Here is a 16,636-nt window from a genome sequence, read left to right on the forward strand (position 1 = left end):
CTCATTGTTGTTTTGATTTTCATTTCCCTGATGATTAGTGATGTGGAACATTTTTCATGTGCCTTTTGGCCACTTGTATTTCTTCTTTGAGAAAGTGTTCATTTCTTCTTCCCATTTTTTGATGGGGTTATATGTTTTTTCTTGTTAAGTTCTGTGGGTACCTTGTATATCTTAGATATTAGCTGTTTATCTAATGGGTATTGGGTGAATAGCTTCTCTCATTCTGTGGGTGGCTTTTGTATTCTAGGCATTGTTTTTGAGGTTCAGAAGCTTCTCAGCCTAATATACTCCTATCTGTTATCTCTGCTTCCACTTGTTTGGAGAGTACTGTTTCTTTCTTGAAGGTGCCTTTAGTTTCAATGTCCTGAAGTGTTTTACCTATGGGTTGTTCTATATACCTTATGGTTTCAAATCTGATATCAAGGTCTTTAATCCATTTGCATTTGACCTTTGTGCATGGTGTTAGCTGGAGGTCTGAGTTCGATTGAGCCAACACCATTTGTTGAAGAGGCTTTCCTTGCTCCATTTTAAATTTCTTGCCCCTTTATCAAAGATTAATTGATTGTATATTTGGGGAAGTTTCTTGGTTTTCTTGATGTATCTCTAGCATTTCTAGTTTTGCTTACATTATGACTTTCGATTTACTGAATTCAGTTCTCCAGTTTGACCAATTTGACCCTCCTATCAGCATTGTTACCCTTGTATGGGAGCTGTCCAATTAATTCAACATCAGTTTCCAAGGCACTTGAATAACATGGGTCATGTGGTCTACCAAAAATGACAATAGTGTAATAGAGAAAGAAATGGTATCTTTGGGGCTGGCGAGGTGGTGCTAGAGGTAAGGTGTCTGCCTTGCAAGCTCTAGCGAAGGAATGGACCACGGTTCGATCCCCCGGCGTCCCATATGTTCCCCCCCCCCAAGCCAGGGGCAATTTTTGAGTGCATAGCCAAAAGTAACCCCTGAGCATCAAATGAGTGTGGCCCAAAAAAACAGAAAGAAAGAAAGAAAGAAAGAAAAAGAAAGAAAGAAAGAAAGAAAGAAAGAAAGAAAGAAAGAAAGAAAGAAAGAAAGAAAGAAAGAAAGAAAGAAAGAAAGAAAGAAAGAAAGAAAGAAAGAAAGAAAGAAAGAAAGAAAGAAAGAAAGAAATGGTATCTTTGTGTTTTCTTTTTCTTTTTTTTTTTTCTTTTTGGAGGGGGTGTCATATACAGTGGCGCTCAGGGGTTACTTCTGGCTCTGCACTTGGAAATCACTCCTGGAAGGCAGGGGGACCATATGGGATGCCGGGATTCGAACCACTGTCTGTCCTGAATTGGCTGCGTGCAAGGTAAATGCCTTACTGCTGTGCTATCTCTCCAGCCATGAGGGGAATCTTTAAATTACCCAGGTAACTTAACTTCCAAAAGAAATTCAACTTCCAAAAGAAGAGGGGTGGGAATTTGTTGTATGACCCCAAAAATGAGAAGAATCAGTGATGGCCAGGTGAAGGCAGTGATGTGAAAAAAAAATGGGGAAAATATCTTTGGGCTCCAAACAAGAGGAGAAAATGCTGAGTACAATTGTCCTACAGGGCCACAGACTTATGAAAAGCCAGTTTTAGGAAGTGCTGAGAAATGACAATCTCCCATTTAAGAGAAATGATAAAAGGAAACCTGGCCTAAAAAGCTCTTGGAAACAAACTTTGGAAAATAGAGTTGTAAATGAAAAAAAAAAAATAAGGTGTCAGGGCATGCATTATAACTAGATTGCTCTCTGATCAGCAAAGATAAGGGAAGTCTGTTAACAAATGATGGAAACAATAGGCAAATTGCTGCAAAAGGAAGGGTGTAGAAGAGGGCAGTGTCAAGGTCGCTGAGCACCAGACAGATACTTTGTTATCAACCATAAAACACATCATATTGAGGAAAAATATTGCTCAGTGGAGAGAGAACAATACTAACAAATTCAGAGAGCAGGAAGAACTATTTCATTCCAAATTTCACTTTCTTCTGTTTCAGCCAAAAAAAAAAAAAATGCTTAGTATACCAGACAAGCACAGTTAGAAATGATTGAAGTACAAGAAGTGAGATTTTAAGAGACCATGTAGCCTCTTCAACCGTTTAAGAAGTGACTTGTGTCCCTCCCATATTACCTTAAAAGATGGGGTTGAAGAAACAGTACAGCAGAGGGTGCTGACTGCATTCGGCCAAACCTGGTTCCAATCCCAGGCATCCCAAATGGTCCTCTGCTGTGAACTGAGTACAGAATCAAGAGTAACCCCTCAACAGTATTGGGTGTGGCCCCCAAATAAACAAACAAAAATGCAAACAAAACAACAAAAGAGTTTGTGGAGTAGCTTATGAAACCATGATCTGTAATCCTCTTGAGGCGTCATAGAAAACTTGAGCTAGTACATTAGAGAGGACCCAGATTTCCAAAAGATGAATTTCGTTGAACTTGCTTGTCTTGGTTCTCAGGAAACTTTCTCCATCTGATCTGCAATGGACTATCGATGACATCTTAATAGTGGTTCTTAAGAGGACATTGGATATTAAAACAAACAAACAAACAAAACCAAAACAACTTAGTCTTTGTAAGGTGAGATTTCTGGACTGAGAATCTATGTGAATTATCACAGAGCCCCTGACAGTTGAGAAGAATGGAGAAATATCAATACACAGTAAAAGTGTTTTTACATGACAGATCAATAGCTCCATGTTAACCATGCTGATTAGTTTTCTTAAGTGCTTACTTGGCTTATTTTTGGTTCAATATTCTTATCAATAATCTGCATAATATAAAATTCTAGTAGAGAGGCTGGAGAGATAATAAGTTATAAAATAATAAGCATCTAAAAATATTTTGACAGGATAGAATATGTATATCAAATAAAGAATTACAAAATTTCCAAAAGGACCCCCCAAAATAGAAAGTGCCACTTCAAAAATTTGTATCATTTCAACTTTATAAATCATAAGTGATATTTTTAATTCCTAAGAGTTTGTAATATTTAAAACACAACTTGGAGTGGCAACAGCCTTAACAAAACATGAAAACAACCCAAAAGGTCATTGGTTTGCTGTTTCTTTTTTCTTATTTAACTAGCTCTAAATACATGATTATGAGATTTTCTTAAAGTCCAACTATTTTCAAACACTATTCCATTAATTACATTGCTTCAGTCACCCACGCAAAGACTGTTTCCAGAAGCATCTGTTAACCAAACATACATTTCACTCAAATGGTCAGAAATGAGTAAGGATGTGAGAAGAATTTAACAATCTTGTGGCCAGAGAGATAGTACAGCAGGCAAAATGCTTGCATTACATGGGGCTGGCCAGGGTTCTATGCCTGGAGTCCATTATTTCTGAAGAGGGATAGCCATTTAGATTGTTGGTCACCAGACTTGTATAAATATGACTCTGAAACTATAAAATTATGTAATTCTATATTGTGTTGGAACATAGAAAATTGTTTGGCTTTGATTAAGAGGCTAACCCATAAAAGTGTAATTTTAACACAACAGTGGTTTCAAAGAAATTAAAAAATATGGTCAGGACATATTAAATATTATAAATCTTTAAATTTCATAACTTCAGAAGTTGAATAAAAGTATTTGAATTCTTCTCACTGCCTATAAGCCATACTCTTTGTTCTTCATTCATATTTGAGAAGTAAACAAGACCTTGCCATCAGGATAAAAATAGCACTAGGTGAGAATTCACAGGAAAACTCTGCACAATCCATTGTCAGTTTCTTTTGGTGAAGGATTTTAGAAAACTCACCTCCTCCTTTGAAGAAGGCAGAAAAAAACCCCACTAACTTTGACTGCACATAGATGAAAATTAAGACCCCTCTAATTTCAGTTTGTGTTATTTTGGGTACCTCACAAAACTTGAGTCTCATTTCTTAATAGCACCCTGTTGGAAAGCTGTACATGGTCTGTTCTTTTTTTTAATTCATCTTTTGCCTTTTTGTTTGTTTGTTTCTCTTTGGGTCTGGTGGTACTCCTGAGTATTTCCTACTATGCACTCAGGAATCACTCCTAGTGTTCTAGGGAGACCATATTGGAACGCTGGGGATCAAACCTGGGTTGGCCATATGCAAGGCAAATGGCCTACCCACAGTTCTATCTCTTTGGCCCCTAGATGTTCATTTTAAACTGTGACCATCTCTTCCTTTTACCAGTGGCGCTGAAACTGTGATGTTGAGTTGCTTGTCTGGAAGTCAAGGAGAGTAAAAAGAAGGAGCTTATTTCATTTAGGAATTATCTAGATGCTGTGGTGATAGTATAGTGGACTGGACACAACCTCCTAAGGTTCATTGCCCAGCATCCTATCTGGTCTCCTATCCCACCAGGAATGATCCCTGAGCTATGGCCAGGAGTAAGTCCTGAGCATCACTGAGTGTGGTCCCCAAACAAAAATCAAAGGAACTATATTTTCTATTAGAAATAAAAATACAGAAATCCAAGTATTGGGTGAGTTCTCCCTTGAACAGCACCTCTAGCCCCTTCAGCCCCTTCAGCCAGTAGGTCTGAAGAGAAGGGTAATGGCAGAGAAATAATTCACAAGCAGTTGGTTAAAGTTTCATTGGAGTCAGCTTATTTTTATTCTACAGCCCTGTCTGCCATGTGCTTTTTCTCACACGTGTTTTCTCTGCTAAGGTTTTTGCTGCCCCCCTCTCTCTGCCCTTTTCTGCTTCTCTTCTCGCCTCCCCTCAAAAAGACCTTTCTTTTCTTTATTTAAAACACCCTGCCCCATCGCAGTGGGTGGGTCTGATCATCCATGTGGGATTAGCATCTAAGAAAGCTTAGATAAAAGGGCATTTGGGGAAAGGTCACATATATCTCTCAAGTCAAAAGTGGGACCAGAAAATTATTGGGCCCTTTCTCATAAGAGAGTGAGTACCAGAAAAGTCTTTCGGTAGCCCTAATGGAAGACAAGGCAAATCTATACCCAAAATATTTATCTTTCAATTATATCACTGCTCCTCCCAGGGTGGAAGTGTTCAAAGTTGGCAGCTAGCCACCAAGTAATTTCATCTCCTGGAAAAATGTTGCCAAAGAAGGAATTAAACTTTAGCCTCAGTTGGGGACAGGTGAGATATTTGGTAACATTTTTGGTCCAGGAAATGTAGGGAGTAAGGATGGCTTAAAGCCATATAGCTGTGGGGGTTGTGACACACCCACAACTCTAGTTTTCGTCTTGTGTTTAGGAGGTTGGGGACCCAAGGCCACACTGGTAACTCTTACCAGTGGATTTTTGGTTCAGTGCAAAGGCCATGGATTTAATGGAGCACAGGTCCTAAATTCCTGGAGATACTGGGATTGCCATTAGTACCTGATGTCATCCAGGACCACGTTCAGTGGCTGATCCAGGGGATCCTGAAATGCTGAGAATTGAATTTACCAGTAGGTTGGTTATATAACTGCTGTGCTATCATCTAGCACCCAGGCCACATTTTCTTTAGCATCTTTTAATAAACCAATGCAGATGGATTTTTTCCAGTTTAGACTATTATGATGGATGCTATAAACATTTGTGTCAAGGTTTTATATAACAGTATGCTTTCAATTCTGTTAGGTTTAGACCTAGCAGTGGTCATGATGATTCCATGCTTAAATTTTTGAACTTTCCCCCACAATCTGAAACACTTTCTTCTTTACTGCAATGAAGAGACCTTGGGAGATTTGTTTTGCTTTGTTTTCTCCAATTTATATTATAACACAATGATTTACCAAGTTGTTCATAATATAGTCTTTTCAGACATTAAATCTTCAAACATCAATTCCACCACCAGAATGAGTTTTCCACCATCAATGTTCCCAATTTCCCACCTAACACCATAGCCTGCCTCCATGCAGACACAAAATTACTTCATATTGTTACAACACAGAGGTAAATGGAATTATCAAACCTTGTATCAGCAAGTGTCAATTTAAAATGATTGATATATCTTTCCATAGTGTTAATAAAGTCAGTGTCTAAGGATCTATTGGGGTGCTATTCATGCTAGTTGAGCCTTCTGTGTTCCTGTTTAGGCTCACTGAGCTTGGGAGACTTCTCTGTAACTCTCACATCTGATTTCCTGTGACAGTAAAGGGCTGACACTATTATAGAATATTGAGGTGCCACACGGCCACATGCAGTCATGTGGTCCAGGATTTATATATCTGAAACAAATTTGGTAGCTTGGAAGTTTGATAAGATTAATTTGTGGATCTAGGTAGTTTCTGTCAGAGGGTGCAGAGTATGATGCTGGGCTGCTATAGTGCATGCAGAAAGAAAAATCTGCACCTACCCCTTCTGAGAATACCACAGAGCTATCAGCTCAGACCAGGCTCACTGAGAAGTATCAGTGGCCATTATTTTCTTTTGGAGTTTGTAGGAGGAGCCATGCTACTTTTCTACCAGAAAAAGGCAGATGTTGAGATCTCAGTTTCTTGATATCCACACCCAGATTTATTATTCACTTTTTATTCTAGCCATTCTACTGTACATGAAATAGCCTCTCATTGTGGTTTTGGTTTGACTATTGAATTTGAGCATCTTTTCATGTGCTTATTATCCACTCACAGACCTTCTTTGGAAAAATGTCTCAATTTTTTTTACCACTTAAAAATTGGGTTATTTAGAACCTAGAGACACTAATGTGTTGAGTTACTGGGTCTCTCCCTGCTCAATATTAATTCTTGTGATTGATTCTGGTGATTGGATTACTGGGTTCTTCCCTACTTAGTATTCGTTCTCTACCCTACAGTGTGCTCTGGTTCTTGCTAATAAAAAGCCTGGGTTTCAGGAAGGCAGTGCATTCATTTTCTGGTCTTCCTTCACTGACCTTCCTATTTCTTGGAAGCAGAAGGCTTGTGTGTTGAAATTACTGAACCCATCTTTACCCCCTTTTCACTGTGTGAATTATTTTCTGCATCAACATTTGCTTCCAGACCTGCATCTTTCTAGGTCCTTGTCTTGGAGCCTGGGGTTTCATTCACACTGATGTAGGGGAAAAATTGTTATTGGGCCACACCCAGTAGTGTGCAACCATTTACTCCTGGTTTTATATTCAGGAATCACTACTGTGAGTTTGGGGGGGACCACATGGGATGCTGGGATCAAAGCTGGGTTGGCCATGTACAAGGCAAGGACATTATCTGCTGTACTATTTCTCTAACCCAATAATAAATTTTTTTAAATTTATGGGTGATTTATCTCTTGATTGGTGAGTGGCAATAGTTTTTAAAAATAAATTCTGTCTGCTATATCTTTTGTTTTGGTTTTGGGTCACACCTGTTGATGCTCAGGGGTTACTCCTGGCTATGCACTCAGAAATTGCTACTGGCTTGGGGGACCATATGGGATGCCAGGGGATCAAACCATGTTTCATTCTAGGTTAGCATGTGCAAAGCATATGTCTTATTACTTGCACCACCACTCTGGCCCCTCTGTCTGCTATATCTTAATCAGACATATTGTTTGAAAATATTTTGTTCTTTATGTGGTTTTTGTTTTTTCAATTTCTTATAGTCTTTGAATCACAAGTTTTATTTTTATTAAGTTCAGTTTATTCATTTTTAGAGAATAATAATGCTATTATAATTATGATATCTTTATTATTATAGTCTTTAAAACAGTGCTTGGGTCTATTATGCTAAGAGAAGGAAGCTGAGAACAGCTGGGGGATGAGAAAATGACGCTTTATAGTTTGTACTAGTAAAAAAAATTACTTAGACAATTTTCTTTCATTAAACAGTATAATTTCTGTTAGATAAAAGTCAAATATGAATCAAAATAAAATATCATTTTTTATTCAATTAAGCTGGATGAATTTAAAGGGACTGATTAATGAATCATATCACTTTAGAAGAAAACAGTATGCACTTCTATCATTAAATCATAACTTCTAGGTTACTTAAACATATCTATCAAAATCTAAATAGAACATTTAAAATCAGCATCCTCTAAAAGCAATATTCTGTGAAATTATTTCTGACCATGAAAACTATCTCTAAGCCTTATATTGGTTTACTGCTCCATTGGAAAATCAGTCTGCTTCCTGCATCATTTTAAATTTGATTCATACAGGTATATTCCAAGGAACATAGGATCCGGGCTTATCTCTTGGAATCTAGAATGAGAAAACAAATTTGATTACTTGTAACTTGGAAAATATGTTTGAAGGAAAAAAATGTAAAATCAGAAATATAATAAAGATCAAAAAAGGTCATTAGAGCACAGATACTACAGAAATGAGTCATGAAGACTTCCAAGTGAGGACTAAGGGATGGGCAGAGATGCCAAGAGAGTTGTCATCTCCTTTCTGTGGGAGGACAAAAGACATATACATTCCATGTCTGTTTCTCCAAATTAAGATATTACTGGGGGCTTATCATTAAAAACTAACAGATGAGGTATTGAAGGGGGGTTCTGTCTTCCAAATAATGAATGACTTGTTTATAGACAGAGGAATCACTGTGCATAGATACCTTCTGCCCACAATGAAAACTCACTGAAAATGAGGGCAAGAGATAGACGACCCAGTTTTCCTCCCAGAACTATACAACAACCAACCAAACAACCTCCCTAAAAGTCAACCAAGTGAATCTGAGGTGTTTGGTCCTCAGGAGAACCATAGGAATGATTCCTGCTCTTGCAGTGAGACCAGTAAGGGCTCATCATAAGCTAAGATTGAAACTAGAAATGATACAACATTCTTAGGGCCTGCCTTTGGTCCAGAGAAATAATTTGTTGTTAGTGGTCCACATTCTGAGACTGTGTCTTAGGTTCAGCAGTTTCAGTGCACTAATCTTGAATTTCTATTTCTGAATGATGGATTCTGGGCAGTGAATCAAATCAGGGAGGAAGGAAGAACAGATGGATGTAGAATAAGCTTTCTTACTGCATGTGGTACAGCACCCCTCTGTTGGATATAAGCTGATCAAATCCAAGGGCCTCTCTATTGGATGCTCCCTGTGACACTATTTTTGAACAGCCAGGCAGACAGAACCCCAAGAGAGTTATTTGTTTCAGGGGACCCAGTAGGGCAATTATTCCAGGGATTTTCCTTGAGGCTGAAAGCTTCAGAGACACCACTGCACCAGAGATGGGGAAGGACAGCACAGCCTCCCATGATTAGTGATTCCTAATTGGTCTTGACCTTGGGTTGCCCTTCCCTCACAGAGAGCACTGGTTAAAGGAGATAATACCCATCAATACTGTAGTATTCCAGAGGCATTCCTAAGCCCCATTGTTCATTCTTTGCTTCTCCCCAGAGGTTCACCTACACCCGGGCTTTATTCTAGTACCCTTCAAATACCCCTGTTCCTCTGTTTGTGCTATAGAAGCATCATTAGAAGGAAACAAACTCTCTCAGATCACATCCTCCATCCCCTAATGCACTGGGGGAACAGAAGTTGATCCTTGCCATTAGGCCAATTGGGGCAGTACAGGCCTATCTGCTCTTCTGCTCAAATGCATTTAGAATTCCTAATATTTTTGTATAGAGAACTACTAGTATGATGGATTATCACAACTTAACCATCAGGGCAGAAAATAAAAATTCATAAAACTGTGCTCAGAAGGTACCATTTTTGTGAACTTGTCTTCGCAGGCCATTCTAATCTTCTCTGGGGTCAGTGGACTGGTCTGTATCAAGGGTGCATTCAAGCCTCTCTCCCGCCGAGCAGCTCGCACTGCATCCTGGATGGCAAAGAGCACGGAACATCCCAGGAACAGTGAAGGCTCCCCCACACCCTGTGAAAGAAACATCTGGCAGTGACTTTCTCAGACACAGACACATATGTACACATCTATGTGCCTATGTAAAATGTGACATAAGTAACTTTCTCACTTCACACCTAGTTTTCCTATTCTTCAAATTCTGGCTTGAAGAGATAAATCTTAAAGGTCACAGAAATGGCTCAAAATGTTGAGCTCATGTTTTGCCAGTTGTTAGCCCCAGACTCAAGCCTAGACACTGACTGTAGGATGCCCTGAACATCACTTGGAGGATCCCTGAACTCCAAGTCAGAAGTAAGCCCTGAGCACATCTGAGTGTGACCCATCCAACACAAGAAAAATAAAAAAAGAACCACAAGTTGGGAAAGCATTTGCTGAAGAGGCATGGGGATAATTAACAAGATGAACAATGATAGACAACCTGACGGCTCAACAAACTGATGTCAAGTTCTAAAAATCATGTATTCATAGTCACAGTATATATGTGTTTATAATTTAAATATTTATGTTGTTAAATGTTTTTATCATGAGAAAGTTTCATACAGCTATTTCTTCTAAATCCTATTTAAAGGAAAAAACAACCCAATATTAAGAGACAAATAAGGCCTCCATCCTCCACTGATTCACTTCAGCAAGCACTTGGTCAAAAAGTGTAGTTTACCTTAGACGAATACAGGGTATTTGAGTTTTGAGTTGGAGGTAACAGCGAAACATGCATTTCTATTGGGATGTCACAGACAGCAGGGATCTTATACTGGCTTGGCCCGCGAGTGTACAGGACACCCTGAGGAGAATAATTCAGCTCTTCTATTGTATAAAGTCCCACGCCTTGAATAAATGCACCTTCAATCTGAAGGAAGAAAAATAATATCCACTTGTAAGAAAAACATAGTCAATAGAGGCATTTCAATTGTATGTGCTTTGAAGTTGTAAAATACACAGTTTTAAATATTTAAAAAAGCATGAGTTAAAAAGACGAGTTTAAAAGGGTTCTCAGTGTGTCTTGAAGCAATGCTCTGAAGGTTTCTCTAAAAGCATTTCTATACATTTCATTGAGAGCTAAGTTCAAATTCAAGGGACTTTGAAAATTACCATGCTGGGCCCGGAGAGATAGCACAGTGGCGTTTGCCTTGCAAGCAGCCGATCCAGGACCAAAGGTGGTTGGTTTGAATCCCTGTGTCCCATATGGTCCCCCGTGCCTGCCAGGAGCTATTTCTGAGCCAACAGCCAGGAGTAACCTCTGAGCACCGCCAGGTGTGACCCAAAAAACAAAAAACAAAAAAAAAAAAAAAAGAAAAAGAAAACTACCATGCTACAAGCAGCCTCCAAGAACCAGTAGCTTAAACATCCTCATTGATTTTGCCCGAGGAGAATTAAACAGTTTCTGACTCAACCATCCCCAGAGCCCAGCTTGTCAGAAAAGGCACTTGGGACTCAATAATCTCAGCATCTCAACCCTCCGTCCTCAAAGTTGCTATTTCATATCTCTGGGCACCATTTTTTTTGCTTTGAACAAGAAAGATTTGAACTGTGTTTCCTTTTTTGTTTGTTTGTTTGTTTTTTGGGGGGGTCACACCCGGCAGTGCTCAGGGGTTACTCCTGGCTCTATGCTCAGAAATCGCTCCTGGCAGGCTCGGGGGCCATATGGGATGCCAGGATTCGGACCACCATCCTTCTGCATGAAAGGCAAACACCTAACCTCCATGCTATCTCTCCGGCCCAGGCCCCGTGTTTCATAAGCTTCTTCTATCATTTCTAGATGTCTGCATAAAGCCAAAATGACCTTTAAATATATGTGTGTGTGTGTGTGTGTGTGTGTGTGTGTGTGTGTAAAATTCTATATAATTCTTGAGTATCTTCTTCATTACCTTTATTCTGATGGCCAAATTTTCTTCTGCCTTACTTCTACAAATTGCAAAGCTATTCTTCTCTACACAACAGTAGATGGATGTAAAAATGACCCCTTTGGTCAGACAGATTTGCTCCTTTCCTGAGTTAAATCCTGTCTTGGAGACCACTCACCCACCCTCCTCTCTCTCCTGCCTCCTATTCTGCTTTGTTTTTGTTTTTGAGCCATATCCAGCTGCGCTCATGGTACTCTGAAATCTAACTCCTAACCCCCAGTTACTCCTGGCTCTACACTTAGAAATTACAGTTTGTAGGGTTGGGGGACCATATGTGATGCCAGGGACTGAAGTCAGATCTGGGGCATGCAGGTTAAATGCCCCATCCTCTGAGTTATCGCTCCAGCACCATGTCCTGCTCTTCTTGACACATCCACTAGCCACAGTCACTGCTACTCAATCACCAATGGTGGTATCAATGTGCACTGACTTTCATGTCTTGCTACAGCCTGATTTCCTTCCTTCTCTGCACACCCAGGTAGCCTTTTCCTGTACTTTTCTAGAATTACTCTTCTACCCAACCTCTTTTCTGAAGCCTGCTTTGATACCTCCAATCCATACATTCTTTCTATCCTCCAATCAATGCCACTAGAGAATGCCTCAATTAAGGTTCTCATTGGGAGAAAGCAAGAGGAATCTTCATGGGTTCAAGACATGTACAGAAAGTAAGGGAAGCATCTAAGAGTTCCAGGGTCTTAGCTTCAGAGATTACAACTCTTCAAAGAGGTAACAATGGACATGTGTTTTCAAGAGAGGCTGGGCATTTTAATATTTGTTGAAAGTACATGTGGCATTGTTTTATTTATTTATTTATTTTTGGTTACACCTGGCAGTGCTCAGGGGTTACTCCTGGTTCTATGCTCAGAAATCGCTCCTGGCAGACAAGGGGGACCATATGGGATGCCAGGATGTTCCTTCTGCATGCAAGGCAAACGCCCTATCTCCATGCTATATCTCTGGCCCCCTACATGTGGCATTTTAATCTTCTCTACTATTTTAAAGTTTAAATTAAAAACCATCTGTGGAAAAAAAAAACCATCTGTGGTAGGAGGCAGGAGCAATAGCACAGCTATAAGGCATTTGCCTTACATGCTGTCAATTTGGCTTTGACCCCTGGCATCCTATATGGTTCCTCGAGCCTGCCAAGAGTGATTTCTGAGCACAGAGCCAGGAGTAGCACCACCAGGTGTGGCCCAAAAATTCAAAAATAAAATAAAATAAAAATCATCTGTAAGCAAATTAGACTGCCTATCAAAATACTATGGCTGTAGCTGATGTTCTTTACCAAAATGTCAACTTCAAGTGCCTCAAAACTCATTCTGCTTCTAACCCAGACAGATAGGACTCAGTGTGTCACCATCAGCCTCATCCCAATCCTTCAAAGTCCCCCATCATAGACTGTATGTTCCTTCCAATGCTGCCTAAAACACCTTTGTTTCTTCTCTGTTTTTAGAGATTTGAACTGTAGCTGGCATGACTAGAATGATTTGTCTAATGAAGGAAAAAACAATAACAAGATGATGAATAAACTAGATGGAATGTTTCCAATAGGGCCCCAAAGCCATCTTGTCTTTCACAGACAGGAAGTTTAGGCAAATGGGTTCCACATACCTGACCAATGTCAAGGGCTGGATTGAGACTGTAGCCAATATCCATGACAATGTCGGTTCTGAGATTCTAATAAAAGAAACAATGCAAAATGAATTTCACCTTAAGCAGAAAAAACTGAGAAACAGGCCTGCCAGGATGGACTTAGGCTGAACTTTTCTTGGATAATTTTATCACTCCAGATTAAGAATCAACAAAGATAGTAGGAGCTAATACAGTTGGCTGTATATAACTTCTCAATTATAGAAGTAAGTCTTAACTGGCTTAAGTGCTATTTTTTTTTCTTGGAGTGCTCAGGGGTTAAGTCAAGTATTTACTTGACTCTGAGTCCAGCTGAGTGATACAACATATTGAATAGAATCTTCGACCAAAAACATAACTTAAAATGGCACCAGAACAGAAAAATGCTTTGATGCAAAACTTTGTGGCTATCAATCATACAGCTTTCCACATCCTGAGTCCAACTTGGCTGATGTTTATTTATTAAAACATAGATGGGCCCAGAGAGATAGCACATTGGTGTTTGCCTTGCAAGCAGCCAATCTAGGACCAAAGGTGGTTGGTTCGAATCCCGGTGTCCCATATGGTCCCCCGTGCCTGCCAGGAGCTATTTCTGAGCAGACAGCCAGGAGTAACGCCTGAGCATCGCCAGGTGTGGCCCAAAAACCAAAAACAAACAAACAAACAAACAAAAAAAAACATAGACCCAGGGATCATCTGGAAAGAAGTCTTCCAGCTGTCATCTGCTGCTTCCCAGTTTTTTTAGAGTAGAGGGGAAGTGATTTTACAACGTGGTCACCTAGAGGTTTGCTAATAACCTACAGAGAAAAGGCCAAAAATCCATGCCATGGTGATGGAAATGTGCTCTCTGACAGACCTATGCCTTCATTTATATGAAAGAAGAACCTCAGCCATGACAGAACAAATTATAGTTACAATTATTAATGGAATGAAGGAAACCCAAGAGGTCCTTATTTTATCTAGAACTATCAACTAATATTTTTCATAAGGAAATTAGATAGTGATGAGGAATGTTCTCTTCATGACAATCAAAGTTCAGTTCATGTCCTGCTCTTGTTTAAAGATGCCTGAATACAAGTTAGCAAGGCTGCCCTCTCTTCCTCCCAGGAGACAAGTTGAAGAGGAGGAGAGGGACCAACTGTACTTCCAAAGAATGTTGGAATAACAAGAGTTTGCTCTTGAGTTGATTTGGAAGCAATAGTGAGGGAGGGTATTGTAATCCATTAATATTAATGATCACTTACTCTTCATGTGACCAGTAGTGGCATCATTTACACCAAAGACCAGTAAAAGAGCAAAACTTCAGCTAGGTGTGTGTGTTTGCATTTTCTCAAAGCATAGACTTGTCTCAAAAATACTTAAATAATAGGATCAAGCTAGAAAGAAATATCCCCAAAACTGGCTGCTAACATTCCTAGGTTGATCTAGGTACCTATTAAATGACTGGATACTTAAGTACAACCTAGAAGCCTTCCTAATTGTTACTAACCTTATGAGCACCAGTGAGGCAGTCTATTTCAACCTCAGAGCAGGCAACTCCATAGACTGAGTATTCGAAAGGATGACCTTCGCCCGTCTCCCAGTTCATGTTTGCCTCATAACCCCTGCAGAAAACAGAATCCTGTTTCTGAGGAGTGTTGTTAAGTAGCCAGGTCCCCTCATTACAGATCTATTAGGAACTGTGATCAACTTGTATTCACAGCAAAGCCAAATGAATACACTTGTACAATGAAGTATCAGCACCGAAAGCATGAGATAAATCTGTTGACTAAATATTTACTTCTTTCTCATTAAATTTACTTTGTCTAATTAAAAAAAATTCAATCACTCCTAACCAATAATTCTTTATGTCTGGAGTTTAGATGCTGGCTATCCTATTACTTTGGGCTATTATAAACACATACAATCCTATCATGATCCAATTAAAAGAATTAGACCTGCCTTTTATACAAACACTATTGTAAACATGCACAAGAACACTTGCCTATCCCCGTCTTTATGTCTTCTTCAGTGTTTAGCTTTTTGTTTGAGGAAACCAGACCCATTGGCCCTGGTTCTTTGCCACTCTCTATGTATCCACAGAGTGTTCTGCTCTTCACACTTTTTTAAAGATCTCAAAGGAATGTCATGATAAAAGAGAAGCTTGGATGGGCTGCCTCCAGACCTTCTATTGTCTCTGCTCCCTCTCTTAAACAGAAGTGGCCATTAAAATTATGTCTAGTGCTTATTCCTAACAACCAGCTTGTGCTTTGGGACTCTGATAACAATCAGAGACAAAAACCAGTAAAATTCTATGTCATCCTTCTCTCTGATGGATTTCTCTCTCTATTAAATTAAATTAATAATTTGCTTTCTAAAGTATGTGATTTCAGTGGTTTAACATCTAGACAATAAATGCTTTTTATTAAATGTCTAATTTTTTTGTTTGTTTTTGGACCACACCCATTTGACACTCAGGGGTTACTCCTGGCTATGCGCTCAGAAATCACCCCTGGCTTTGGGGGACCATATGGGACACCGGGGATGGAACCACGGTCTGTCCTACACTAGCGCTTGCAAGGCAGACACCTTACCTCTAGCGCCACCTTCCCGGCCCCTAAATGTCTTATTTTTATGCTTAGATTGACACAAAATTTCTAGACTGAAAGTGTGAAGTGTTTTCCTCTTCTACTTTTAACTTTAATTACCTTACCTTTGGGTTTTATTTAATTCATGGGATCCAGTTTTTAACCCTAGTGAACTCTCAATAACTAGTATGATTTGAGTCATCATTTTTTGAATTTTAAATTCCGATTTTTCTCCCAAAAGGCTATATGAACACTTGGATTAACTAGCTGTTACACATTCTTTATCTTGGTTTGTTTTTTTTTGTATTTTTGCCACAAGCAGCAATACTTACAGCTTATTCCTGGCTCTGAACACAGGGGTCACACCTGAAGGTCTTGAGGGACCATACAGGGTGCTGAAAATTGAACCAGGGTCAGCCATGTCTAAGGCAAATGACCTACCTGGTGCACTATTGTTCCAGACCCTGGGAGTATTCTTAATAGTGAGGTAGAAGGCATAAAATCAATTTTTGCCCAGGTTGCAAACAGAAGTCAAATTCTTCCTTAAGAAACCAATTGTGTTTACCATAATATGTGATTGAAAGGACTATTTACCTGAAGAAGCCAGTAGCTGAAAGGCTAATGCTTTCATTAAAGGCAGCCTGGGCCTATAAAAGAAGAGTAACACAGGATGCCATAAGGTGGTTTAAAGAAGGAATTGTTTAAGACTGCAACTTTAACTTCTCTTCATCTGAAAGCCATCAGGAATAGTGACTTGGAAGGCATAAAATTCACTGACTCACCCTTCTCCATCCCCACCCTTCAGTGCTTCCCTGCCTGCCT

At 39.5% G+C, this 16,636-nt stretch overlaps 2 protein-coding genes across 2 annotated transcripts in view; one reads left to right on the top strand and one right to left on the bottom strand.

The window, feature by feature from the left end:
* Nucleotides 1-16,636, top strand: part of CLK1 (CDC like kinase 1) — a 747,223-nt gene that overhangs the window by 422,192 nt on the left and 308,395 nt on the right. The gene's annotated exons all lie outside the window — the stretch shown is intronic.
* The window catches only part of AOX1 (aldehyde oxidase 1), an 85,217-nt gene continuing 76,386 nt past the window's right edge, over nucleotides 7,806-16,636 (bottom strand). Inside the window, exons 31-36 of the mRNA XM_049773332.1 lie at nucleotides 16,409-16,461; nucleotides 14,737-14,851; nucleotides 13,230-13,295; nucleotides 10,376-10,564; nucleotides 9,562-9,729; nucleotides 7,806-8,104 (exon numbers count right to left, since the gene is read on the bottom strand). Of these exons, the coding sequence (XP_049629289.1) occupies nucleotides 8,054-8,104; nucleotides 9,562-9,729; nucleotides 10,376-10,564; nucleotides 13,230-13,295; nucleotides 14,737-14,851; nucleotides 16,409-16,461 (642 nt within the window). The 3' untranslated portion in view covers nucleotides 7,806-8,053. The remainder of the gene's footprint in view (nucleotides 8,105-9,561; nucleotides 9,730-10,375; nucleotides 10,565-13,229; nucleotides 13,296-14,736; nucleotides 14,852-16,408; nucleotides 16,462-16,636) is intronic.

The sequence above is a fragment of the Suncus etruscus genome, chromosome 5, assembly GCF_024139225.1.
Source record: "Suncus etruscus isolate mSunEtr1 chromosome 5, mSunEtr1.pri.cur, whole genome shotgun sequence".
Lineage (NCBI taxonomy): Eukaryota > Metazoa > Chordata > Mammalia > Eulipotyphla > Soricidae > Suncus > Suncus etruscus.